The following is a 27,857-nucleotide window of genomic DNA, read 5'->3' on the forward strand; positions in this document are numbered from 1 at the left end:
TAACGTCAGGTTGTAACACTGCTAAGAGATAATCACTCGACATAAAAATAATCTCATTTCATTGTGGGACGGTTGGCAGGCAGTTAACTTAATTCAAAATAGGGCTTTGTCAATGCATCTTTTGCATTAATTTTAGTGTAAACAAAAGTCTGACATTTATTTTATGTGGCGATATGGCTAGTTTCATAGCCTTAGCTCAGGGTAGTTTTATAGCCTTAGCTAAAGCTAGTTTTATAGCCTTAGCTAAAGCTAGTTTCATAGCCTTAGCTAAAGCTAGTTTTATAGCCTTAGCTAAAGCTAGTTTTATAGCCTTAGCTAAAGCTAGTTTCATAGCCTTAGCTAAAGCTAGTTTTATAGCCTTAGCTAAAGCTAGTTTCATAGCCTTAGCTAAAGCTAGTTTCATAGCCTTAGCTAAAGCTAGTTTTATAGCCTTAGCTAAAGCTAGTTTCATAGCCTTAGCTAAAGCTAGTTTCATAGCCTTAGCTAAAGCTAGTTTTATAGCCTTAGCTAAAGCTAGTTTCATAGCCTTAGCTAAAGCTAGTTTTATAGCCTTAGCTAAAGCTAGTTTTATAGCCTTAGCTAAAGCTAGTTTTATAGCCTTAGCGAAAGCTAGTTTTATAGCCTTAGCTAAAGCTAGTTTTATAGCCTTAGCTAAAGCTAGTTTTATAGCCTTAGCTAAAGCTAGTTTTATAGCCTTAGCGAAAGCTAGTTTTATAGCCTTAGCGAAAGCTAGTTTTATAGCCTTAGCTAAAGCTAGTTTTATAGCCTTAGCTAAAGCTAGTTTTATAGCCTTAGCGAAAGCTAGTTTTATAGCCTTAGCTAAAGCTAGTTTCATAGCCTTAGCTAAAGCTAGTTTTATAGCCTTAGCTAAAGCTAGTTTTATAGCCTTAGCTAAAGCTAGTTTTATAGCCTTAGCTAAAGCTAGTTTTATAGCCTTAGCTAGCATTGCCTGTAGTTGAAAATCACACTGTTATAACCATCAAACCTTGTAAGGATGAAGACAGTAAAATGAGGTTGAAAAATTGGTGGATCATTTTCACAAACGTTCTTTGGTTTTCTGAAATTCTTAGTGACATTAATGGCAGGTGAGTTTTAATGGAACTGCTGCAGACACTAAAAAGGCTTAAATCTAAAACATTTCACTGTCAGCGTACACCAAACATGGGGTATTTTCTAATTTTACTCTGCAAATGTTGCAGGGTGTGAAGTGAAATCAGCTCATTGGTTTCTGATTTTGTGAACATGAAAGTAAGAAATCTGTTGTTTGAATTTTCTTTTTTGAGGCGATGGAAACAAAAGGCCAAGACGGGATGAAAGGCATTGCATCCGAAGTCGCTGCAGGGTTTGTAGGAGGTGAGCTGTTGTTAAAACGTCAAGTGAAGGTCTAACTTTAGGACGAGCCTGTTAAACCGTCCTCTGCCAGAGATCGTTGTTAAAATGAGATGAGGAAGTGGACAGATAGAAGGAGAAGGTGTGAAAGAGGGGCGGTAACATACTATCATGTGATACAGGGCTCAATGTCAGAGTCATGCTGTCAGGAGATATACAGATAAAAAACAAACACAGTAACATGATTTCCACTACAGGAGTAATATTGCTTGTGCAGGTCTGAAGCTTAAATCATCTCATTATGTGTAATAAAAAAGAAAGATTATAAAGAGCATCTTTCTCTACATGTAAAAAGGCACAGTTGGTGATCCTGATTATAACAGTAGTTTGGGATGATGTGCAGACACACACATCATCCTTCATTCACAATCTCTGCTCAGGTAACTGCACTGCCACTCTAAAAATGCATTTTTCCTCCACGCATACACACAATAAAAAGAGCTCAAAGTACATTAGAAGGCTGTTATGGATTGATAGGCAGAGTAAAAACATGCAGCATTTACCAATCAGTGCTTAGCTGTTTTAACTACTGGACTAAAAACCTTTGTTTCTTTGAAATATTTCACTAACACTGACAGGACACATGCTGCAACCTAAGAAGAGCATCCCTGCATCCTTATGCTGCATCCTGTCTGAGCTGGAACCTCACCATGTGGAATGTTATGAGACTGTTAACAGCTATTTTCTTTTTTGCTTACAGAAGTAATCGTTTTCAAAGTCATGACTTGAAGCTAAGTGCCACTTCCTTTGCTTGGCCTCGCAGCGCAGACGGCTGCAGGAGTCCGAGAGAAAGGCACATTTTTAAAAACTATCACCAGAACGACTCATGGGTTAAACTTCAGCTGTCAATGGGAAAACTGGGAAAGTAGATAAAATCTAAAAAGAAATCCTGGTGTCTGCGCTGCTTCTGTTGGGTTCTTCACGTCAGAAGGCCCATGCGAGTGAGCTTGGCCGACAGGAAGGAGTGGAGGACGAACACCACCGGCTTCGGACCCGAGTGGAGGTCGAACACCTGCAGGAAGGACGAAGGAAGGAAGGTTAAAAAGGAATAAAGGAAAGAGAAAAAAAAATACAACAGGAAAAGAGAGAGACGGAGGCCTATAAAAGGTAGATTTGCTTTAAAATAAAAAGGGAAAAAGGCAGATATTACTAAAGAGGAAAAACCTGGAAGGAACAAGAGACCAGAAAGACTAAAACTATTGCAGCTGGAATGTTTATCTGCTCTGAATGGATCGAAAAACAATGGATGGATGGATGGATGATGGATGGATGGATGGATGGATAGATGATAGATGGATGGATGGATGTATGATGGATAGATGGATGGATGGATGGATGGATGGATGGATGGATGACTGATTGAATGAATGGATGGATGGATGGATGGATGTATGATGGATGGATGGATGGATGGATGGACTTATGATGGATGGATGGATGGATGGATGATGGATGGATGGATGGACTTATGATGGATGTATGGATGGATGGATGGATGGACTTATGATGGATGGATGGATGGACTTATGATGGATGGATGGATGGATGGACTTATGATGGATGGATGGATGGATGATGGATGGATGGATGGACTTATGATGGATGTATGGATGGATGGATGGATGGACTTATGATGGATGGATGGATGGACTTATGATGGATGTATGGATGGATGGATGTATGATGGATGTATGGATGGATGGATGGATGGACTTATGATGGATGTATGGATGGATGGATGTATGATGGATGTATGGATGGATGGATGGATGGACTTATGATGGATGTATGGATGGATGGACAGATATTACTAAAGAGGAAAAACCTGGAAGGAACAAGAGACCAGAAAGACTAAAACTATGGCAGCTGGAATGTTTATCTGCTCTGAATGGATCGAAAAACAATGGATGGATGGATGGATGATGGATGGATGGATGGATGGATAGATGATAGATGGATGGATGGATGTATGATGGATGGATGGATGGATGGATGGATGATTGATTGAATGAATGGATGGATGGATGGATGGATGGATGATGGATGGATGGATGGATGGATGGATGGACTTATGATGGATGGATGGATGATGGATGGATGGATGGACTTATGATGGATGGATGGATGGACTTATGATGGATGGATGGATGGATGATGGATGGATGGATGGATGGATGGATGATGGATGGATGGATGGATGATGGATGGATGGATGGACTTATGATGGATGGATGGATGGACTTATGATGGATGTATGGATGGATGGATGTATGATGGATGTATGGATGGATGGATGGATGGACTTATGATGGATGGATGATGGATGGATGTATGATGGATGGATGGATGGATGATGGATGGATGGACTTATGATGGATGGATGGATGGATGATGGATGGATGGATGGACTTATGATGGATGTATGGATGGATGGATGGACTTATGATGGATGTATGATGGATGTATGATGGATGGATGATGGATGGATGGACTTATGATGGATGGATGATGGATGGATGGACTTATGATGGATGGATGGAGGAGGAAGTGAAAACGTATCTCATATCTCAGCTCATGCAGAAGCAGGTCTGATGTGAGGTTTTTTCTTACTGACTGTCAGAAGCTGCAGTTCTAAAACAAACTCGTGTAACATCGTCTGTTCTGATGAACTCACCATTTCACCCTCTGGGCCGCCAAAGTCAAGATAAAGGTTGCGAATTCCGTCGTCTGCGGACATCTTCAGCTTCTCGTAGGGGTATCTGTAAAGCACAGCGCCCCCCGGGGGGTCGGCCGGCTCCCTGGTCACAGTGAAGCCCTTTTCATAGTGCAGCGTCAGCCGGACATCCTGCCTGTTCAACGTGCAGCCTAAAAGAGAAAAACCCAGAAAACAAGAAGATGCTAACGGACGAGCACGTTCAGCTTTTTACAAAACCAATAAAAAACATGCTGCAGGAGTCCAGCTGTTACCAGAGCAGCTCATTAAAGACGGATTATTGTTTAAACAGGCTCCAAAATAAAGTTCTGGGACTCAAACGTTCGAATTCTGTTTGCAAACCTGAACAAACTGATCCAAATACTAAAGGGAAACAAGTCCAGTTCACATAATTAACAATGTTCATCATATCCAAGACAGGAAAGAAAGCCAGTTCAGTGCAGCATGACTCGGAAAGCGTTTCCATGTGTTACAGGATGTTCCTGCATGGCTGGGGAGGGAGAATAGAAGCAGGCGGAGGCTCTTCCACCAGCCAACCATTGTTCTGCCCCCCCTACCAACACAGAGCTGCTTGCCTGCCAGGCATTTAAAGATCTTTACAGAGTTTACTTCAATTTTGCTCAAAGAAGAATCCTGCAGACGGGTATAATCCGGGTCTAGCAGGTCCTCTGATACACCATGTACACACAAGCCCGGCATCCCAGAACCAGCTCAGTCAGCACGGTCGTAGCTTCCAGGCCTGAGGTGCTGTCCGTATGGTTTTCAGTTAACATCCAGACAGTCCAACTCCAGATATCTTTTTACTGATCAGTGTTTTTCTGTTACACGTTAAGCTGCAGCTAAGTGTCTTCTATGTGGAAAACGATCATGTTCTGATCCACTTACTGCTTCTGACTTCGTATGTCTGCTGTCTCTGAGAGCAGCTGGACCAACTCAGCTGAAGTTGGATTGAAAGTTTTGGCTCCAGGTTTCAGGGATTCACAAATTAAAAAGAAGATAAAGATTGAAGCTTCCGCTCAGACTGCTGCAGGGCCACCTACCGATAGAGACTTCCTGGATGAGCTCGGCAGCAGCATGCGCCCCCTGCACCAGAGCTCGCGTCCATGACGACAGATCCCAGTGAGTCTCCACTCTGAAGATGTGGGACTCGATGCCCCGCCCAGTGCCGGTCCGAGTGGCGAACACGAGGTCCGATCCTTGGGAGGGAGAACCCCGGGCACCCCCAGAATGAACCAGTCTGGATGAAAGACACATGAACAGAGAGACAGCTGCAGACCAGTTCTGGTCCAGAGGAGGCTGGGTTGACGTCTGGATTTCTTTCCTCCCACAAAAACCAGGTGACCTTTCATAACCCAGCACTTTGATCCTTCAGTACATCACTACTCTCCAGTCTGATCCACGTCTTCCTTTTCCTGATCAGTTTCTTCAGGACCTTGTTCTAATCTAAGCTGTTTTGGAGTCATGTGTTGGGGTTTTTAGAAAAATCTGGCTCCAACCGAAGGTCAGATGCGCCATAAATATGTTTAAAATGTCCAGATTCCTCATCTCTTATCACTGTATAATTAGTTTGGACACTATACCTTAATCACCACCTTCATGGTGCATTCAAGTGCACTTAGTAAATTCACAACTCTGTCCACAAACAGCAACGCGTCTCTTCATGTTCTGCAGGTCTACCTGCAGCAGGAGTTCTGAGTGAGAGAACAGGAACAGATGAGCCAGGTTCTGGTTCTGGTTTGGTCCAGGCTCGTGGACATTCGCATTCTCAAATGCAGAAAGCAGCATTTCAGGACTCCAATGCAGGTGAGAACCTGCTTTAAGATGAGCACAGGTAGGTTAACAGGTAAGCTTAAGTTCATCACAATGATCCAGAGAATAAAGCTTTATCTAAAATCTAAAAGCTCTGGACAGAAACGTCAGCATGAGCCATGACGTTATATTAGAGTAAGAAAAAGCTTAAAACTGACTTTGATGGAGAAAATGAGGAACACTAATGAAAGAACTGAACAGGTGGAACAATATGCAGAGAAAGTTTTGAGAAAAGTTCAGAAATAAATTCTGGAACAATTTCTTCTTGTTTTCTACAGAAATTCCAGTTTTACTGTCTGTTCACACCTGGGGAGTAAAACCACTTCTGGCCTTTATTTTATTTCTCTTTTATTTGATCTATTAATTTGCTTTTATTCACTCAAATTTATTTCTATATTATTTTTTAATATTAATTTTGTTCCAGTCTTTAGGTTTTTTTTTTTGCTGTACTTTTTTAGTTTTTTAGAGATTGTGACTAAATCCCGGGGTAAAGGCTTCGTGGGGTGTTGGTGGGAAACACCTGCCGTGGTTACCTGGTGGCGAGCAGCGGGTGTGTCAGCAGGGGTCCGGACCACGACTCTCTGCTCCACGGAACACATTCAAACAGCAGGATGTCCTTCTCCGTCAGCGCCATCACCACCGGCCGGTGCTGCTGCCGGCCACCTTCCAGCTGGACCTGTAGAGGACAGTCAGGATGTCGGTGAAGTTCCAGCGACAGCTGAGGCTGGTAACGACCTCCTGTATGTTGCAGAGCTGCAGAAGCCTCTGCCTGAACATGCTTCTATGTTTGCTGATGGTTTGTTTGTACAGCACCAGACATGATCCTCATTTCTCTGACTCTGACCCATGCTCTGACTACAGATTCTCGCCTAATCCGGAGAATCCTGAAATCTGCGTTCCTGAGTTCGATCGTTGCCTGTTTACGTTTTTGGATCGTGGACTGGAGCTTTAACTGTAACTTCCCCGTGATCAGGCTGCCATCCCAGAGTCCTCTGCCAACCACCATCTTTAAACTTCTGCTCAATAAATCTGAATTTCCGGATCCTCAGTGTTACCTGTTGCAACATAATCTGTTCATACCAATTAATTTTGCTCCAGTTAAACCAAACTCGCATTAGTCCAGTTTATAAAAACTGGACTAAACATTAGACAGGTGAGGGTGGAGGGCAGGTGACTGGATAGGGTGGTTGGGTGGGTGGAGAGTAGCCTGAGTGGGCTGGGAGGGGTGGTGTCCTATATAGGGTGGGCGTGGATGCGGAATGCTCATGATCCTTAGATGTATGTTTAGGAAGCTGAATGCATGTGTTGTACATGTGTATGTTTTTTATTATTATTTATTATTATATTATGATTATTAATAAAATAATAATAATAATAATAACAACAATGTTACTACTGGTACTCCCCTCCCTCCAGGGTGTGGAGCTATTCGGGGGGTGCTGTGGGTCTCTGGCTTGGTGGGGATCGTCCTGCCCTGGGAGGGGTCCTGGGAAATAAAGGAGCCTACTGCCACCAATGGGGCGGCTCATGTTCCCGGGGGAGGTTCCCTTTTTCCCGGTCATGCCACTCCTCACACCCCTCCCTCCCCTGCTCTTGCATTTACATCCACACACTTGGGGCTTTGGGGAGCGTGCACGTTACACGGGTTGTGGTGGAGAGGCCTCGTGGCTGCTTCTCCTGCACCGTGGGATGGCTTACTCCTCAATTTTAATCACACTTAGTCATCTTTATATGAAAACAAGGACACTACAAAAACAGACACACAAGGCTTTTGGGGGGGGGGGGGGCTGTGTGGTATATGGTGGGCGGGGCTCCTTGAGCGGTCTTCCTGGAGGGTGTCACCACCAGAGCTGCACGGGTGTCTGCCCCTCAGTGTTATCAACTTTAACTGTTTTACAAACACACACCATCCAAACACCAGGGGGGTGAGGGGGGTTTCCTGGGGGCTGCCTGGGGCGGGGAATGGTTTGGTCTGCTGGCTTGAGGTCCGGGCTGGCATCACCGCTGTGTGATGTGTGTCTGTATGGGCATCTGTGTTGGACACGGGTGAGGGGTGAATGTATCTGGATGTTGGGGTGGAGGACAGAATGGATGAAGTGGAGGTGTGTACGGTTGTTGTTGTGGCTGTCTGGGACTTCCTGCCCTCTGGCTCACTTGGGCTGCTCCCTCAAAGGTTGGTGGAGCCTAGTGGCTGGATGGGATTAGGGGGGCTGGACTGGGATGGTGGCATGGATATGGATTGGGAGGGATGGTTGGTTGGGGTACGAATTTGGAGGTGTGGAACGTGTTGGGGGGTGGGGGATGGGTTAGACTGGGGTGTAATTTTAGAGGGATGGGTGGGATTGAGGGGCATTGTGATCTCTGGAGTGCCTGGTTGGAGGTGCTAGGACGGGCGCTGGCCCAGGGTTGGTGACTGTCCACCCGGGTGTCAGCCCGGGCCTTCCCTGGGGTGGTAGGTGGCCCTTGGCGGCCTCATGCATAGGAGGCCGGTGACCTTCCTCCACCTCCTTCTGGTCTCTGTGGTGGCTCCTGGTTGCCCGGGGCCCTCCTGGTCTGCCTCTGATCCTTGGAAGGGGTGCGGTTGCATATGCGTGATCACTCAGCACAACTCACCCCAAATGCTTAATACACACCCCTACACACACACACACACACATCCTGTCACGATAAGCAATAAGTCAATTATTGCACGGTAAGAAAAAATGAGTGCGATAGGTTTGCAGGCCGCGATAGTTTTCATTGGATTTTTTTTCTATCTTATGTTACCACAGACCATGTATGACAGCAGGTTTCACTACGGAGAATCTGGACTGAACACTCTGGTTTCTGAGGAGTGATCTCTCTCATGTCATACGTGACAGCAGCAGGAGACCGTGGTGAAGCACTAACCTGTACGAGCCGGTACACCATGTTTGGTTTGCAGGGCTGCCAACTGTCACGCATCAGCTGTGGGGTTCGCGCATTTGAGTGGCTTCTTACGCAAAACCTCTGATTTCTCACTCTGGAATACACAAGAGCGATGCCGGCTAATGGAGAGGTTCAGGAGGATTCTCAGTGGGTCGCGTTACCTTTGAGCTGCGTTACCTTTGGGCCGCTGTTCTGGTGTATGTTTGATATGCGCAGCGTTGCAGCGTCGTGTCGCAGCGTCGTGTCGCAGCATGGCATCACAGCAGCTCGGGCCGCGCTACTTTTGGGCCGCGCTACTTTTGGGCTGCGCTACCCTCGGGCCACACTACCCTCGGGCCGCGCTACCTTTGAGCCGCGTTACCTTCAGGCCGCTGTTCCGGCGTATGTTTGATAAGCGCAGTGTTGCAGCATCGTGTTGCAGTGTGGCGTCACAGCAGCTCAGGCCATGCTACCTTCGGGCCGCCTTACTTTTGGGCCATGTTACTTTTGGGCCGCGTTACTTTTGGGCCGCGTTACTTTTGGGCCGCGTTACTTTTGGGCCGCGTTACTTTTGGGCCGCGTTACTTTTGGGCCGCGTTACTTTTGGGCCATGTTACTTTTGGGCCGCGTTACTTTTGAGCCGCGTTACTTTTGGGCCATGTTACTTTTGGGCCGCGTTACTTTTGGGCCGCGTTACTTTTGGGCCATGTTACTTTTGGGCCGCGTTACTTTTGGGCCGCGTTACTTTTGGGCCGCGTTACTTTTGGGCCATGTTACTTTTGGGCCGCGTTACTTTTGGGCCATGTTACTTTTGGGCCGCGTTACTTTTGGGCCATGTTACTTTTGGGCCGTGTTACTTTTGGGCCATGTTACTTTTGGGCCGCACTACTTTTGGGCCTCCGTCTGTACACATCTAAGACAACACTGAGGCTTTCCAGGCAAACCTGTGATCCAACATATTTTCATCTAAAAAGGGATAATATGATCATTTACCTCCGGCACCTACAAACACACAAATAAATAACATTTATGGATAACTATAAATCAGCTCTTCAGGCTGGATTTGACTCAATGACCAGAACTTGGTGTGAGCATCGTGGTAAAATCAGAGTGTTAGTCTGAGTCATGACTTGAGTGCCAGCCAATCAGAGGGCATGATTGTGCGCCTGAGTGTCTTCTGAAGCTAGTTCATGAAAACCTTCCTGTGTGCCACCCTGGCTGTTAGAGCGAAAAAGCCAGCATTTGTGGCTGAAGTAAAGTAATCAGACTACACCTAAAACCCACTTGGATTTCTTTTTGAGAACATGTGGTTGAATTATAGCTTTGGAAGAACTGGAAACACCATTTCCATACTACCATGGAGGTTTGTGCCAGTTACCCAGAAAAATATACCTGTTCAGCCAGCCAGCCGATGTGTTTGAGGTGAGGGTGTGTGGAGGCTGCAGACGAAGCCCCCAGGTAGGCGTTGATGTGTGCCAGGGTCTGTGGCAGCAGCGCGGCTATGTTGGTGTGGATGGCAGTGAACCAGGAGCTGGCGGTGGTCCCGTCTTTACAGCGCAGCACCACTGTGTGCTGGCCGTCTGGGGAATGGAGCTCCAGCAGTCTACAGAGCAGAAACAATAGCTTCATCAGAGCAACAATCACCAGGGTTAATAAAAAAAAACACTTTAGACCCTTTAACCTACAGGCAGAGTCGTTTCAGTCAAAAACAAGCTGCTATTTACTCTTTAAAGCCCCACCCAAGAAGTAATGGGCGAAAAATTTTCATTTTTCAATAATCTGAGGTCCACCAGGGGGCAGAAGACGAGTATCAGATATACAACAGGGTTTCTAAAAAGCTGCCATGAAGCGATGCTAAAGGTAGGGCTGCTCGACTTCGGCGAAATGATTTTGACTTAAATCTCGATTATTTAACACAGTTATTAATTATTAACTTTAATAATGTGAATTTCCGTCCATCCATCCATCTATGTGTGTGTATATATACAATTCTCTGGCATGATTTTTCACAAAACTTTAACAAAACAAGAAAAAACTGGACCAAGTTGAGGTGTGGACCAGGTCAATGTTCATTTAAAACCTTTTAAAATGACCTTATTGCACACTGAACCTGGAACTAACAGCCTGTTAGTTCTTACCTATAAAACAACATTAATCATTAAATATAAAATTAAAAAAGTCTGTTCAGATCTGGTATGTTCATTTCTTGTGGCTCTATTTGCATTTTTTCCAGTCATTCCAACTGAAAACATTTTCAACAGACATTCCTTATAAAATGTGGTTATAGCAGAAGAAGAAACAAAGAATTAAACTGCACTGAACGGCAGCCTTGTTTCCTGCTTTGTACGGCTTCACCATGCTTTTATCCAAAGCGACTTACATCTGAGAGTAAGAACAACACAAGCAAGTGTTCAAACAGGAGGAGACAATGTGACTGTAGAGGTTTGCGGTGCTGCAACCAGGACTAAACACTCTTTACTATGCTGCTCACGCTGTTTCTCATCGTCTGGCTTAGATCCTAAATACTTCCACACCGCTGCCAAATGCCAACATTTTTTGGGTACAAGTTTGGTTGAGGTGAAGGGGGGACTCGCCACTACCGCTGCATTTAAACCTCCTTCCCGCAGACTTTCTTCCACTTTCACTCTTGCTCACTCTTTCCAAACACTGGCCTGCAGGTGGCTTCCTCCACCGAATCGCGAGTTTTAACGGTGCTTTACCATTAGTTGAGGGAGGAGGCAACACTTGAAAAAATCTGGGAGGAAATTAGGAGTGTTTGCTTGTGATATAAAATGCTTTATATTCAGAATGCACTCATAAGGCGCATTTGGACACACGTTATTGGCTAAAACGGCTTTCCAGAACCGCCTACAGTCGACGCATGAGAAGCGAGCGGAACCGGGCCGTGAAGCAGACAGAAGACATCGCTTTGTCCAAACCAGCACTTTTCACTAACTTTCTGGTTGGGGCTGTAAGCTGCTGATTTATCCTCCAGTTCTCTCTGCTTTCTTTTGGAAAGCTGGCCGGCTGCTGCTAAAAATCTCCACACCTGCTTCATTAGCCTGAGCTAAACGGTGCTGAAACAGTGCAGCGCGTTCTCGTGTCACATGAGTGTTTGCGTCAGTGCATGTTTGTGTGCGTCGTTCATGCAGACAGCAGAGAAACATGAAGAAGAAATCCACCACAAGGAGAAAAACATGACTAATTTGGTACAAACATTTACTCGCCATTTGGCGGATAGCCCTCTGAGATTTACTCGCCAAACGAAAAATTTACTAGCATTTGGCGCCTGGAGAGTGTTAGTTTTGTGTATATATCTACATATATAGATATATATCTATAAATAAATATATATATACACCACCGTTCAAAAGTTTGGGGTCACTTTGCCATGGGATTCAATAGGGAAGTGACCCCAAACTTTTGAACGGTAGTGTATATATATATATCTATATATATATATAGATATATATATAGATAGATAGATAGATAGATAGATAGATAGATAGATAGATACATATATAAAAATTAAAAAAAATTGTCCCCTCGCCCTCTGTGGGCGGTCTCTCATCCATCCAAGCTCGGGTCCTCTACCAGAGGCCTGGGAGCTTGAGGGTTCTGCAGTATCTTGGCTGTTCCTAGGACTGTACTCTTCTGGACCGAGATGTCTGAGGTTTGTCCTGGGATCTGCTGTAGCCACTCTTCCAGTTTGGGGGTTCCTGCCCCGAGTGCTCCGATGACCACGGGCACCACTGTTGCCTTCACTTTCCAGGCCTTCTCAAGTTCTTCTTTCAGGCCTTGGTATTTCTCCAGTTTCTCATGTTCCTTTTTCCTGATGTTGCAATAGCTTGGTATTGCAATGTCAACCACAACGGCTTTCCTCTGCTGTTTGTTCATCACCACATTGTCCGGCTGGTTTGCCATTACCATTTTGTCGGTCTGGATCTGGAAGTCCCACAGGATCTTAGCTCGGTTATTCTCTACCACCTTCGGAGGTGTTTCCCACCTTGACCTCAGGGCTTCCAGTCTGTACTCCGCACAGATGTTCCTGTACACTATACCAGCCACTTGGTTATGACGCTCCTTGTAAGCTTTCCCTGCCAGCATCTTACACCCTGCAGTTATGTGCTGGGTTGTCTCAGGGGCCTCTTTGCACAGTCTACACCTGGGGTCTTGTCTTGTATGGTAGATCTGGGCCTCAAGGTCTGCTCCTGTGCAGCTATGATCAGTGCCTCTGTGCTGTCTTTCAGTCCAGCCCTTTCTAGCCATTGGTAGGATTTCTCGATATCAGCCACTTCAGTTATCTGTCGGTGGTACATCCCATGGAGGGGCTTTTCCTCCCATGATGGTTCCTCCATCACCACATGATCTGTTTTCCACTATCTGAGACATTCACCGAGCACTTTGTCCGTTAAGGCCATCTTCCTGATGTATTCAAGGATGTTGGATGTTTCATCCTGGATAGTGGTTCTGACCCTCACTAGTCCTCTGCCTCCTTCCTTGTGCTTAGTGTACAGTCTCAGGGTGCTGGATTTGGGGTGGAACCCTCCATGCATGGTCAGGAGCTTTCGTGTTTTCACATCTGTAGTCTGAATCTCTTCCCTTGGCCAGCTTATTATTCTCGCAGGGTATCTGATGACCAGCAGGGCATAGCTGTTAATTGCCCGGACCTTGTTCTTGCCATTGAGCTGACTCCTTAGGACTTGCCTTACTCGTTGGAGGTATTTGGCTGTGGCTGCTTTTCTTGTGGCCTGTTCGAGGTTGCCATTTGCTTGTGGGATTCCAAGGTACTTGTAGCTGTCCTCAATGTCTGCTATTCTGCCGTCTGGGAGTGAGACCCCTTCTGTATGGACTACCTTCCCTCTCTTTGTCACATTCCGCCCACACTTCTCAAGTCTGAATGACGTTCCGATGTCATTGCTGTAGATCCTGGTTGTGTGGATCAGTGAGTCAATTTCTCGCTCGCTCTTGGCGTACAGCTTGATGTCATCCATGTAGAGGATGTGACTGATGGTGGACCCATTCCTGAGTCGGTATCCATAGCCAGTCTTGGTGATTATTTGGCTGAGGGGGTTCAGACCTTTGCAGAACAGAACAGGGGACAGGGTATCTCCTTGGTATATGCCACATTTGATGGACACTTGTGCAATTGGCTTGAAGTTGGCCTCAAGGGTGGTCTTCCACTGCTGCATTGAGTTTGCAATGAAGGCTCTTAGAGTCCTGTTGATGTTATACATCTCCAAGCATCCATGATCCATGTGTTTGGCATTGAGTCATAGGCTTTCTTGTAATCAATCCAGGCAGTGCACAGATTGGTATTCCTGGTTCTGCAGTCCCGAGTGACTGTTCTATCTACCAGCTGCTGGTGTTTTGCTCCTCTGGTATTTTTACCAATGCCCTTCTGTGCTGTGCTCATGTATTGATCCATGTGCCCACTTATCTTATCCGCTATGATGCCTGACATGAGCTTCCATGTGGTGGGGAGACAGGTTATTGGCCGATAGTTGGATGGAACTGTTCCCTTCAGGGAATCCTTCTGGATCAGGATTGTCCGGCCTTCAGTTAGCCATTCAGGGTGGGTCCCATCCTTCAGCAGCTGAGTCATTTGTGCTGCCAGGTGCTCACTGAGTGCAGTTAGCTTCTTCAGCCAGTAGGTGTGAACCATGTCAGGCCCTGGTGCTGTCCAGTTTTTCATACCTGAAACTCTTTGTTGAATGTCTGCCACTGTGATGGTTACTTGTTCTTGTTCAGGGAGGTTGTGGTGGTCTGCTCTTAGATCCATCAGCCACTGTGCACCGCTGTTGTGTGATGCCTCCTTCTCCCATATGCTTTTCCAGTATTGCTCAGTCTCCAGCCTTAGCGGGTCTGTCCTGTTGTTATTACCCTGCCACTGAGAGTACACTTTAGCTGGTTGAGTTGAGAACAGCCGGTTTATTCAGCTTGCTTCAATTTCTCTCGTGTACCTCTTTAGGCGGGTGGCCAAGGCTTGGAGTCGTTGTTTGGCAGTTTATAGTGCTTCAGGTATGGGCATCTGGCTGTACCTCCTGGGTACCTGTTTTTTCATTGCACCTTTCTGGAGCTCTGATAGTTGGCTCACTTCTCTCTGAGCTGCTTTGATTTTAGCCTCCAACCTCCTCTTCCAGGGTGGACATGTACCTTTATGGTTGCTCTTTGGTTGATAGCCAAGCACCTCAAGGATCACTGCTGTCGAGGTGTAGATCTGCTCATTGGTTTCAGTGATGGTCATTGCAGGAATCGTTCTCAAGGCTGCATTCACATCTTCCAGGAGACTTTCCGATGGTGCTCCACTCAGCCTCTGTAATTGGCGTCGGGGTTGCTTGATGCTAATTTTTGCCATGATCTTATCTCTTAGGTCAGTCGCTGCCTCACTCAGCGTGATTGTGCTTATTGTACCTAATATCTGGATGGGGAGTTGTTGTTAACTCTTCCCTGACCTGGGGTCCTGGCTCCCCCTTGCCGTAGCATTTGTGTTGTACCTCGTCAATCTCAAGCTTATAGCTGTTCCAACAACATCCACTGACGGTAACTGTGGATGTTGGATGTTGGAACGTTGAGCTACTAGTTGCTTGGCAGTGAGTATTGATTGTGGGTGTCGAAGATTCCATATTTCCCACATTCTCCGCATGTAACCCCTCTGACTAGGGTTACTGGAATAGTAACAGAGCCTTGTTCTCGCCTCTCGTCCATTTCCGTCTTGTTCCAGTAGCCCATTTCTCGCCAGGGTGCTCTGGTTCCCTGACGGGCGACATCTGAGCCGGTATGTCTCATGTTCCCTTGTCTCTAATCATATGAGGGTCTTGCCTAAGGACCCACACTAGGTGTTAGTAATTGCCCCGGCCGGGATGTGAACCCAGTTACATCACATATATGATGTAAATCTTGGTTTTAGTTGATAAGATGAAATGTCGTCCGTGCAAAGCGGTTAAAGCTGCAGCACGGAACAGAAATAACAGAAAATGATATATACAGGGCCCTACAAACTCACTTTCATTTTTTTTCCCAAATTCCGTTTTTTCCATTATATATTTTGGGAATCCCATTTTTTTTTAACTTTTACTCCTATTTTACTACCAAAACCAGTATGTTTTTAATGTAAATGACTAAAATGTACAGAAATGAAATAGAAATGGACTAAAATTCATTGAGGCGACACACATTTCCTCAGTACAGTCACAGACATTAAAGTGCATCAAAAACAAGCAAGTAATTAAACTTCAGCTGAGAGTCATAAAAACAAACATTTTTAATGTTTTCAAAAGTGACCTAAACAAGTTATTTAAGCTGTAGGCCTAGTTAGTCCTTGTGAGCTACCCTCTCTTTAGGTTTTCCACCTATCAGAGACATCACCACTGAAAAACATGACTGCCAGTCTAGTGCTCAGTGAGCGTCCTCGTTTCTCGCGTGACTTTCGGACACCATGTGGTCACTACGTGTAGTTTTACGTTTCCAGTCAATGGAGTGTTGACAGAATCTGCAAAGCAACGGTTCACCTAGTCGTTCGGGAATTGCTCGGCTCTGTACTGACGGGTTAGCACTGAGTTTCGCAGTTTTTCGCCGACAAGCTACAGGCGGCCGCTTCGCCATGTGTCCGTTGTTTTGAAAGGGGAGGGGCTTAGTCTGAGGCCACTCAGGTTTGCTTACCTCCATGCAGTTTTCCCCAGACATACGTTCCTCCTCCACACGATAACAGCATTGCAGTCGAATTCCACGATGTTCCGCGTTAAAAAATAGATTTCGTTTTAATTGGCCAATTCCGCGATTCCATGATCGTGGAAATTATAGGGCCCTGTATATATATCATTAAAATCTGGGTTTCTGTTGGTATCTAATCATATTTTTATGAGCCGTTCCTATCAACTCACCGTGGGTCCACATACATTTTTACTACGGTGTCTCTGAATGGACAAACCTGTCTGTTTGAAGCTGCAGAAGCAGCTGTGTCCGGTAGAACCTGGAGAGAAAAGTTACTGTTCTTACTGTCTCAGAAGAAATATTCCCATCTGAAGAACTGAAGTGAGTCAGAAAATAATCCCACACCCAGCCACACCAAACCTCCCACACACACACTCAGGAAGCCGGTGAGATCAGACCTGTTCTCCAGATCTGGCATGGTGAGGTTCCTGCTGATGAAGCACATCTTCAGGCTGATGACTTTCCTGTCTTTGGATGAGGAGGAGCTGCTGTACTTGGGTGAGCCGGATTCCTCGCTGCCGCTGTAGCTAGGCGACTGCGGCCGGACGCCGTCCCACGGCAGGTCGGCCACCAGGGACGGCTTCTTGAAAAGTGGGGACACCTCCCGGATGTACTTCACTGTGGAGGAAGAAGAAAAAGATGCAGATGAATAGATAAGGTCCAGCGGAGGCGGGAGCAGGACAGACTGCCTGAGGCAGATGGATTAATCCAGTTTTATTTTTGGGGAAACTTGTTTCTCTGTTTTACTGCCTACAACTAATTTATAAAACAACTGGATCAGGTATTTAACACCTTTTATAGTCCATCAGCATCAACTATGTAACAGAAGTAAATCCAAAGCAACGCCCAGCTCTGAACAAGCTCGAGGGTTTAACGTGAACGATCAGCACCGAGCTCAACGCACCTGGAGCCTGTTGCAGAAAAATTACCGAGAGTCTGAAACGAGTAAAAGTATATAAGGTTTATTACAGGAGAAGTATTGAATACAGAATTACTTGCAAGTAATGAGAGTGGTCGTCCCGACTCGCATGGGGTCGAGAGAGACTCTGGGAGGCACGAGGAAAAACAATAGTTGTACATTTCTGTAGAAAGAATCCTCCTTCCTGAAGACCTTGTGTGGACACACAACTCCAACTCTGAGGAAGGACCAGATAAAGCTCATCTTACCCTCGTAGTGAACTTTTAACAGAGCATGTATATGAAGAGAATAAACCTTAAAAGTCAATTAAAGAATGAGGAGTAAAAATGTACCATGTAATATGTAATATGGTAACAATCAGTGTAAATACGATTTAGAAATGAATATAGTAAAGGAAGTAATTATAGGTGTGATTATAATATTATATATAGAGCATAATAAGTAAAATTTCTTCCATAAGCCACAGCCATGTTCATCTTCTACTCATCAAGCCGAGGCCATGTTGGTAGCTGGAACAGCTGGACCGGCTGGACCAACTGGTTACTGGAGACAGGGGTAGAAACAGAACTTTAATAAAGACTTCTGGGGCCAGTTATGGTCCAGCTTTTAGACCAGTAGGAAATCTGTGATTCTGTGAACATTTTGTTCAGAGAACAGTTTAAACCCAACTAACGGCCTAATATTCCAGCTCAAAGATGGGCTGGAAGAGCTCCACACGTCTTCCACAGATTTAAAAGCACAAAAAGCTCTCTGGTGAGTTATCGTAGGAAAACAGCAGCTGGCTCTGGTTGTGCAGATGTGAGGTCAGCCGGTAAAAAAACGGAGGCCTCTGCTCTGATGTGATGGATTCATTTTCCCCACAGTGGCCTCAACAGGTTACACCTCCTCGCTGTTTCCTCCCGTCTCTGCTCTAATGTTCGGTTTGTGAGGAAAGAAGAGGAGTTTCTGGGTCTGTGGGTTGGACTCTGAAACCTGAGCGCAGGCTCTGGAGATGAGCTCATCCTGGATGTACTGAAATGTTCGTTCTGTAACGGTTTGCTGCAGCAGATATTTTCTCGTGTTTCAGTGCTAAGAAAGTACGTTCTTCAATGGACGCCTTTGTTATTAAGCCAGCTACATGCACACCTCAGCAAGCAAATGTCCTGACTGAGTCCATACTGAACATGCTGGTGACGGACATGAGACCTCTGTCCATGGTGGAAGATGAGGGGTTTAAAGAAATGATAAAACAATTCAACTCGGATTATCATGATAACTATTTACCAGGCAGATCCCAGGTCACCACAATGATGGAGAAGAAATATCATGCAACCTATGAGAAGGTCAGTCTCTCTCTCTCTCTGTCTGTCTCTCTCTAGGCATGAATGTATTGAAATATTGACAAAGCTACAATAACAATGTAAAATAAATTAATTATATATTAAACAAGCAACATTAAAGACATGAAAGATTATAGATCTCAGTGCCACACAGACACACTAGCATCAATTAAAAAATTATAAATTTCATGATGAAATAAGAGCTTGCTGTCTGAGCAACCAAAATAATCTTGATTGAGCCTTGATTAAGGGATTTGTCATTAAAAAAAAGTTATATGATTGTTATTTAACCTACTTAGCTGTATCTGATAACTGAAATATTGAATTGGTAAATACATTTTAAAGCTTGATGCATAAACTGATAAAAAAAAAATGGTAATAAAGTATATAACTTTTTGTTGAAATGCTAACTATTCTTTCAAATCATCTCATGTTTTTAAAAGGTAAAGGAGACCCTCAGGGGCGTCAAAAGTCTTCTCACCCTAACTGCTGATGTATGGACCAGTCGTGCAACAGAGGCCTATCTTGGTGTGTCTTGCCACTTCCTGGATGAAGATTGGAAGATGAAGACCTTCAACCTCTCCACCATGCCTCTTGAGGAGAGGCACACTGGTGCAAATATAATGACATGGATTGAAGAGGTTTTAACAAAGTTTGACATCTTGCCCACCAAAATAAAAGCTGTTGTTCATGACAGTGGTTCCAATATGGTGGCAGCCATGCGACTACTTACAGAAAAACATGGATGGGCCTCTATCCGCTGTGCTGGACACACACTCCAGCTCATTGTCAACACTGCTCTCAAAGAAACCACCATCAGCAGAGCACTAGGTGCTGCAAGGCAGTTAGTGGAGCACTTTAAGAGAAGTGAGCTGGCTAGTAGTAAACTTAAGATGAAACAAGAGCAAATGAATGTTAAGAAAAATGCACTGATCCAGGATGTCAGCACAAGATGGAACAGTACGTTCCATATGATAGAGAGGCTCCTTGAACAGCGCTGGCCTCTCACTGCCACTCTCTCGGATCCCGAGGTAACTCCGAGGGGGAAACACTACTTCGACTTGAAGCCAGATCAGTGGGAACTGCTTGAAGAACTGAAGCAAGGGTTGGCACCTTTTGAAACTGCTACTGTTTACCTTAGCGGTCAGCAGTACACAACCAATTCAGGTCTTCCACAGGTGGTCAAAGGGCTGACACGGGCGGTACACCAAAGCCAGTTTGAGACAACTTCAGGAAAGTCTTTCATTACCAGTGCTGAAAAAGGAATATCACAGAGATGGGGGAGTATTTGCACTTTCTCAGGAGACAAAGAAAACCCAGGTATTCTTGCAGCTGCCTTGGACCCCAGATACAGAAAGCTTAAGTTTTTGACTCCTGAAGATGGCATCAGGCTGCAGGGAAGTGTTGAAGTGCTTGCTATCAAAGAAGCAAAAACAACTGGGATACAAGATGAAAAACTGCAGAGGGCCAATAATTCAGACAGGAGTGCTCTGGAAATCCTCCTTCAGTCTGACACCGACAGTCAGAGTGAAAATGAAGATGGAGAATCTGAGGAGGACCGAAAGAACCAAGTTGTGATAAGTGAAGTTCGGCTGTACTTTGGAGAGGCCTCGCTCTCCAAAAAGGATGATCCCCTCAAATGGTGGAGGGAAAATGAAGGGCGTTTCCCCACATTATCAAAGCTAGCCAAATCTTTTCTCTGCATCCCTGCAACATCCACCCCATCAGAGCGGATTTTCTCTGCAGCAGGGAACATCTGCTCTCAAAAGAGAGCAAGCCTTTCAACAAAACATGTAGAAATACTAACTTTCTTGGCTACAAACAAGAGCCTTCTGTAGTTTGGGACTGTAGAGAGAGCGTGTGGTCAAGTTGACTACAGTTGTGAGTACTGAGTAAAATGCACTTTTTTTATGTAGTTTTGTTACAGTTCAGTCTGTGAGACCAAAAGTTAATTACTGGTAATATTCCTTATTTTCAAGTGCCTACCTCATTTGATGTGAATGTAGCTCTGTTTGAAGCCAGAGACGAATGATGGAAAAAAAGTATTTTGTGTTGTTTTGGCCAGTGCCTTATCCTTATTCCATCAACTGTTTGCACTTTATGATACGTGTTTGTTGCTACAGGCTGCATATTTCATTAAAGGTTTAATGAACTACCATCTTAATCGTCTTTATTTTAGTTAGCATATACCTCATAATATAATCATATGTAAATTAGATGTAAAATCTAGATTTTGTATCCAATTTATATATGATCCGATTAGTCGACTAATCGAAAAAATAATCGATGACTAATCGATTATCAAAATAGTCGTTTGTGGCAGCCCTAATGTCCACAGCCTTAGCGTTAGCTGCTAATATGAATGCCCGCGGTCTTAGCGTTAGCTGCTAATATGAATGCCCGCGGCCTTAGTGTTAGCTGCTAATATGAATGCCCGCAGCCTTAGCGTTACCTGCTTATATGACTGCCCGCGGTCTTAGCGTTAGCTGCTAATATGAATGCCCGCGGCCTTAGTGTTAGCTGCTTATATGACTGCCCGCAGCCTTAGCGTTAGCTGCTAATATGAATGTCCACAGCCTTAGCGTTAGCTGCTAATATGAATGCCCGTAGCCTTGGCGTTACCTGCTTATATGACTGCCCGCAGCCTTAGCGTTACCTGCTTATATGACTGCCTGCAGCCTTAGCGTTAGCTGCTAATATGAATGTCCACAGCCTTAGCGTTAGCTGCTAATATGAATGTCCACAGCCTTAGCTGCTAATATGAATGCCAGCATTCTCACCGTTTCCAGTCATTACCGGAAATGAGGACATATATCGAAAAAAAATAAAAATAAAAATAAAATCAATCAACAAGTGTTATGAATCAATACTGGATTTATTTAATTTAAATCTATTTAAAAAATTTTTTAAGCTGCTCCTGTTCCAACTTTTTAGGAATTGGGCCCCACTACTGACAATCCAATGAGTGGCTGATTTACATTTTTAAAACTATTTAAATGCACTTAGTGATGGGCGGTGTCAGTGAGGGTACTCCGGCTGTGGTGTACAGTAAACTAAAAAGTTAAAAACCACAGCAGCTGTGTGTGTGTGTGTGTATGTGTGTGTGCTTGAGTCAGATAAAAGATCAATGACTAATCAGCAGATACAAGCTGCACAGAGCTCAAGTCTCTGCAAGATCCTTTCCAGATTACTCCATGCGTGACTCAGAGCCGAAGGTTGGGCAGGAGTAATGCTGAGGAAACGAGCCAAGGCCATCCACCCCAACCACACCGCCCAAACCAGCAAGGTCTGAGCCGTCCACCCCAACCACACAGTCCAAACCAGCAAGGTCTGAGCCGTCCACCCCAACCACACCGTCCAAACCAGCAAGGTCTGACCCGTCCACCCCAACCACACCGCCCAAACCAGCAAGGTCTGACCCGTCCACCCCAACCACACCGCCCAAACCAGCAAGGTCTGAGCCGTCCACCCCAACCACACCGCCCAAACCAGCAAGGTCTGAGCCGTCCACCCCAACAGCACCGCCCAAACCAGCAAGGTCTGAGCCGTCCACCCCAACAGCACCGCCCAAACCAGCAAGGTCTGAACCGTCCACCCCAACCGCACCGCCCAAACCATTAAGGTCTGGACCATTTCTGCTAATGTAAGAGAAAAGCGAGCATGAGAGCATTCCTGGAGGCCTGTGTTTATGTGTGAGGGTGTTGAGGACGAGGTCTGTTGCTCAGACTAATATTCAGATGGTGCTGAGATACACTCCGTCCACAGATCAGGGCCTCTTTGCAAGTCTACAGGAGTCTGCAGGTCTACAGAAGTCTGCAGGTCTACAGGAGTCTGCAGGTCTACAGGAGTCTGCAAGAGTCTGCAGGTCTACAGGGGTCTACAGATCTACAGCAGTCTGCAGGTCTCCAGGAGTCTGCAGGTCTACAGGGGTCTACAGATCTACAGCAGTCTGCAGGACTACAGGAGTCTGCAGGTCTACAGGGGTCTACAGATCTACAGCAGTCTGCAGGAGTCTGCAGGACTACAGGAGTCTGCAGGTCTACAGGGGTCTACAGATCTACAGCAGTCTGCAGGAGTCTGCAGAACTACAGGAGTCTGCAGGTCTACAGGAGTCTGCAGGAGTCTACAGGTCTACAGGAGTCTGCTGGTCTACAGGAGTCTGCAGGTCTACAGCAGTATGCAGGTCTACAGGAGTCTGAAGGTCTAAAGGAGTCTGCAGGTGTCTGCAGATCTACAGCAGTATGCAGGTCTACAGGGGTCAGCTGGTCTAAAGGAGTCTGCAGGTCTAAAGGAGTCTGCAGGTGTCTACAGGAGTCTGCAGGTCTTCAGCAATCTGCAGGTCTACAGGAGTCTGCATGTCTACAGCAGTCTGCCGGAGTCTGCTGGTCAACAGCAGTATGCAGGTCTACAGGGGTCTGCAGGTCTACAGCAGTCGTCTACAGGAGTCTGCAGGTCTACAGCAGTCTGCAGGTCTACAGGAGTCTGCCACGGACTGTTTAGAAGACCTCTTTCCTGAAGAAGTTGTAGATTTCTCTACTTTTAACCCAGATAAAGTAGTTTATTCCCTTCTTGTCATTCCAGTCAGATTTGACGCTTTCTGCTTGCATCATGTTGGTGTGTTGGATCGGTTCTCTGAGCTCTACTTATGTGTCTAATTAGTCTCGACCACCGAGGATGTGCTTGTTTCTGCGTGAATGCAGGAGGCAGATACCCCAGAGGTGCTGACCAGCATCCCGTGAGGCCGGCTCGTCTGCTTGCAGGGAGAGAGGATGAAAGAAGAAAAAGAGGAGCATGTAGAGGAAAGCAGTCTGACTTTACACATATTTGGTTGTGGCAATACTTGTGGTTTGAAGTGAGCAGTAAAACTATTCTTCCTTACCAAACGCAGTAATAACAGCATGGCTGAAATCAATTTTTAGAGCAGCGAGTCAGACCCCAGCCTCTGTATGTTCCCCTAAAACTGGCCAGAAATTCCCTTGTGGTTTGGCTCAGCACTCTGGCCTCACTCGCTTTTTACTTGTTTTTCTCCTCTGCTGTCTTTCTTCCGTCCTTCCCCCTCTCTTCCTCCTCTGCTCAGTGCTCACTGCTCTGAAAGCCGCTCAGCCAGAAACATAATGAGAACAATGTGTAAGAATACAGCATTTCATGCAGCTTCTCCTCCATCACACACACATGCAGATGCATCAGCAATGTGTGTGTCATCAATTCTGTTGCATGAATTTTCGGTAGGATGACACCCAACCATGTTAGAAACTCACCCCTGGACATCACACCGTAGGACTACAGAATCCAGCTGTGATCAGGTTTGATCTGCATAGTGCGAACCAGATCATCATAAATCAAAACCATACAATCCCAGTCTCATAACATCCCACTCCATTCCTTATTAAAGTCCCAGGCTAAGAACAGTAATTTCCAAGGCCCCCCCCCCCCCCAAAAAAAAGGGTAGAGCTTGACATGCTGCAGTCCACATATTGGTGGAAATAATCATCACTTCCTGCGTGGAACAGCTCCAAGTTTGAATAGACGGTGGATTTATTGTTTAAAGCCAAGAAGAAAAAAATGTCCACCATTCTCCTCCTCTGGTTCGGGTCACCGCCTTCTTCGTCATGATTCCAGTAAGACTTTACGGAGCTGAAGCATCTGTTGCTATTTGGCTGACACCTGCCTACCAGGAAACGGTACGGTTGCTGTGGAAACGCTACAAAGATCAGGTTTAACAAACCAAGCTGAACCAAACCGTCTCGACCTGAGCTGGAGCCCTCCATGGAGAAGGGCACCAAATTACGCCCAGCAAGAAAGTTAGGACCCACGTTAGACTAGGAATGTCACGATAACGGATTTAAGTCCGGAGTCGGGTCGCGGGGACAGCTGCCTAAAAAAATGGCTGACATGGCGTCTGGTGTTGCGTCTGGTGTTCGCCGGCTCTCTGCGGAGTTACAGGAGAAAGAAGGACTTATTTCCAAACTTATGGACGTGGCATGTAGTCAGCAAAAGCGCCTGGCCTCACTCAGTGCTGCCTACTATGACACAGTTGTTTGGGATCAATCCACTGGTCCACGGCCCTCTTTGTGCTCAACTCCAAAGCAGCAGTTGGATGAAGAGGTTATCGTCCGCGGGAGTAGGAGATTGGTCGGGGTTCGGAATCCCGGCTTGAGCCTCTCCAATCGCTATGCGGCCCTTGCCACGGACTCACCGGTTTCCCCAGCTGCTGCTCCAGCGGCACAGGTGCTTCCCGACCTGGAGTCCTCCTTGGAGTTCCCGGCTCTGTTGAGAAGTGATCCTGGCTGTCCATGGGTTCCGACTGCGGGTGTACCTCGTAGTGTCACTTCGCCAGATCTGGGTGATATACCGCCAAGTCCTGTGCGTAATGCTCCGCCGACATCAGAGTCGCTCCAGTCCGCAAAATCCACCAGAGAATCGCAATGCCGCCGTACTAAGTCTTCTGCTCGGAGGAGGTTTCTCAAGGAGGCTGTTCTGAAGCGGTCCAGTGGCCTCCCCGCTCGGACACCTCCAGTGACCGAGCCGCCCGGTCCCGTGGCTGTTCTTGCTCCGTCAGATGATCCGCCTCAGCCTGACAACTGCCCGGGCCAACAACAACATGGCAGTCCATCCAGCACCGAGGTACCACCACAATCTCCCTCCCTGCCGCGTCCACTCTTTGTCCCGTCCACACTTATAGTCGGTGACTCCATCATTAGAAACATTCGCTTTTTTAATGCAGTCACTCACTGTGTTCCTGGAGCCACAGTACCAATTTTATTGAAGCAACTCCCATCTCTCCTCAACTCTATCCCGGCCACAATCCATAGGGTAGTTGTCCATGTTGGTACGAATGACACCACACACCAGCAATCCGAAATAACTAAGAAGGATTTCCGTGAACTTTTTTCTCTCCTTCGTTCCCACGGATTATCCGTGTTTGTCTCTGGCCCTATCCCAACTCTACGCCGGGGCAGTGGCAGGTTCAGCAGAATCTTGTCACTTAATACATGGCTCCAGTTCACGTGCAGATCTCTTAACATGTGTTTTATTGATAGTTTTAATCTGTTCTGGGGGAGTTTGTCTTCATTTCGCTCAGACGGTTTGCATCCCAACAAGCTTGGTAGCCGTTTGTTAGCGGCTAATCTGCAACACGTCGTGCAGGTTTTCCCACATGATTGACTATTTACACCATACACCCCCTCAGCACATGCTTCTTCATTGCCTGACACCATAACACTCAACCGCCCCTTTAGCGCCCCCTGTAGGCCTGACGCACTACAAACGCGTCCCATAATAATTATCAACCACAACACCCTACCTGCACCATTGAGCACTGTATCCCCTGCCAGCGCCCCCTATCAGTACCACCTGGCATCACCACCCACACCTGTGTCTCTCCCCATACAGTCCATAATCACGAACAGAACACAGATACTCAGTAAAAAGTCCCACAGAAACCCTGCTAACCTCATGTCAAAACAGACACTCAACAGGCCACCCAACACACACCCGGTTTCTAAGGACACTCATCCTGGTCCCCTGAATATGGCCCTGCTGAACATCAGATCACTTTTAAATAAGTCCTTTCTTATAAATGACCTGATTTTAGACAACAGCATTGACTGTATGTTTTTAACAGAGACATGGCTCAGCACAGATGCTCCCATCACCCTAATTGAAGCATCACCACATAACTACATGTTCACACATACGGCCAGGAAGGGCAGAAAGGGTGGTGGGACAGCCTCTATCCTGTCATCTTCCATTGGTTTTAAAGACATTTCGTTTGAAGAATACTCCTCTTTTGAATATCACACCATTGTTTTTAGCAGCCCACCTGTCCTTGGAGTAACAGTATATAGACCTCCTGGAAGGTGCTCATCATTCATAACAGACTTTTCAGAGCTGCTCTCAATCATTCACAACCAGTATGAGAGGATTGTTATTTCAGGTGATTTTAATTTGCACATAGATAATCAGTCAGACTCTTTCCCCCATGGCTTTTTAAATCTTTTAGACTGTATGAATTTTACCCAGCATGTCAGAGTACCTACGCACAACAAGGGCCACACATTAGACCTTGTTATTACTTATGGACTGTCTACCAACATAACATCAGTTGTTGATCTAGGTATTTCTGACCATTTCTGTGTCTTTTTTAAGGTTGAAGGTTTTATGAAACAAGCTATCCCTGAACAGACCATTAGGAAACACTGTCTTAATGCTGAAGTGGCTGCAAACTTTACTGATCAACTTTACAGCGCCCCAACTTTTATTTCACCCTCATCCTGTCATTTTATTGTTGACCATTTTAACAGTAAATTACGTGCTACCCTGGACAAAGTGGCCCCACTAAAACTGAAGAAAGTAACAACAAAACCAGCTCCTCCCTGGAAAACTGAAGATATCAAAAAGTTAAAAAGGAACTGCAGAATAGCAGAGCGGAGGTGGCGAAAAAACAAACTAACAATAAATTATCAAATTTTACATGAACACTTATGTATTTACAACAAAGCTGTTAGAATATCAAGACAGGCCCACTTCTTCAAACTCATAACTGACAATAAAAACAAACCATGTGTTCTCTTCTCCACAATCAACCGCCTAATTAACCCTGTTTTTAACAGTCCTGCTGATACACCCACTGATGCCAGGTGTGAGGAGTTTGCAGCCCACTTCACAGATAAAATAGAGAAAATCAGATCTAACCTGCGTCAACATCACATTGTAGATTTTAAATGGTCTGGGGCTTTGTTTACTTGTGAGGAAACACTGGAGAGTTTTGCCCTGGTTGATGCAGCAATGCTTAGGGATGTTGTTTTACAGTTAAGATCTGCAACTTGTTTTTTTAGATCCCATCCCTACTGCCTTTTTTAAAACTGTCTATGGCTCTTGTGAGGAGGATTTACTGAGCATTGTGAATTACTCTATCCAGACGGGCGTCTTCCCTTCCTCCCTAAAGACAGCCATGGTGACCCCTGTTCTGAAGAAGCGCAATTTAGATGCCTCAGTCCTCAACAACTACAGACCAGTATCCAACCTGTCGTTTTTAAGCAAAATTTTAGAGAAATCTGTTTTTTATCAGTTAAATTATTTTTTAATCTCACACAATAAATTTGAGAAG

The 27,857-nt window shown here is 45.7% G+C and overlaps 1 protein-coding gene across 1 annotated transcript in view; it reads right to left on the minus strand.

Moving 5' to 3' along the window:
- Nucleotides 1-308: 308 nt before the first annotated feature.
- Nucleotides 309-27,857, minus strand: part of sntb2 (syntrophin, beta 2) — a 43,116-nt gene continuing 15,567 nt past the window's right edge. Inside the window, exons 2-7 of the mRNA XM_041997567.1 lie at nucleotides 16,909-17,128; nucleotides 10,190-10,400; nucleotides 6,445-6,587; nucleotides 5,143-5,339; nucleotides 4,064-4,254; nucleotides 309-2,401 (exon numbers count right to left, since the gene is read on the minus strand). Coding sequence (XP_041853501.1) covers nucleotides 2,309-2,401; nucleotides 4,064-4,254; nucleotides 5,143-5,339; nucleotides 6,445-6,587; nucleotides 10,190-10,400; nucleotides 16,909-17,128 — 1,055 coding nt within the window. The 3' untranslated portion in view covers nucleotides 309-2,308. The remainder of the gene's footprint in view (nucleotides 2,402-4,063; nucleotides 4,255-5,142; nucleotides 5,340-6,444; nucleotides 6,588-10,189; nucleotides 10,401-16,908; nucleotides 17,129-27,857) is intronic.

The sequence above is a fragment of the Melanotaenia boesemani genome, chromosome 10 (genome assembly GCF_017639745.1).
Source record: "Melanotaenia boesemani isolate fMelBoe1 chromosome 10, fMelBoe1.pri, whole genome shotgun sequence".
Classification (NCBI taxonomy): domain Eukaryota; kingdom Metazoa; phylum Chordata; class Actinopteri; order Atheriniformes; family Melanotaeniidae; genus Melanotaenia; species Melanotaenia boesemani.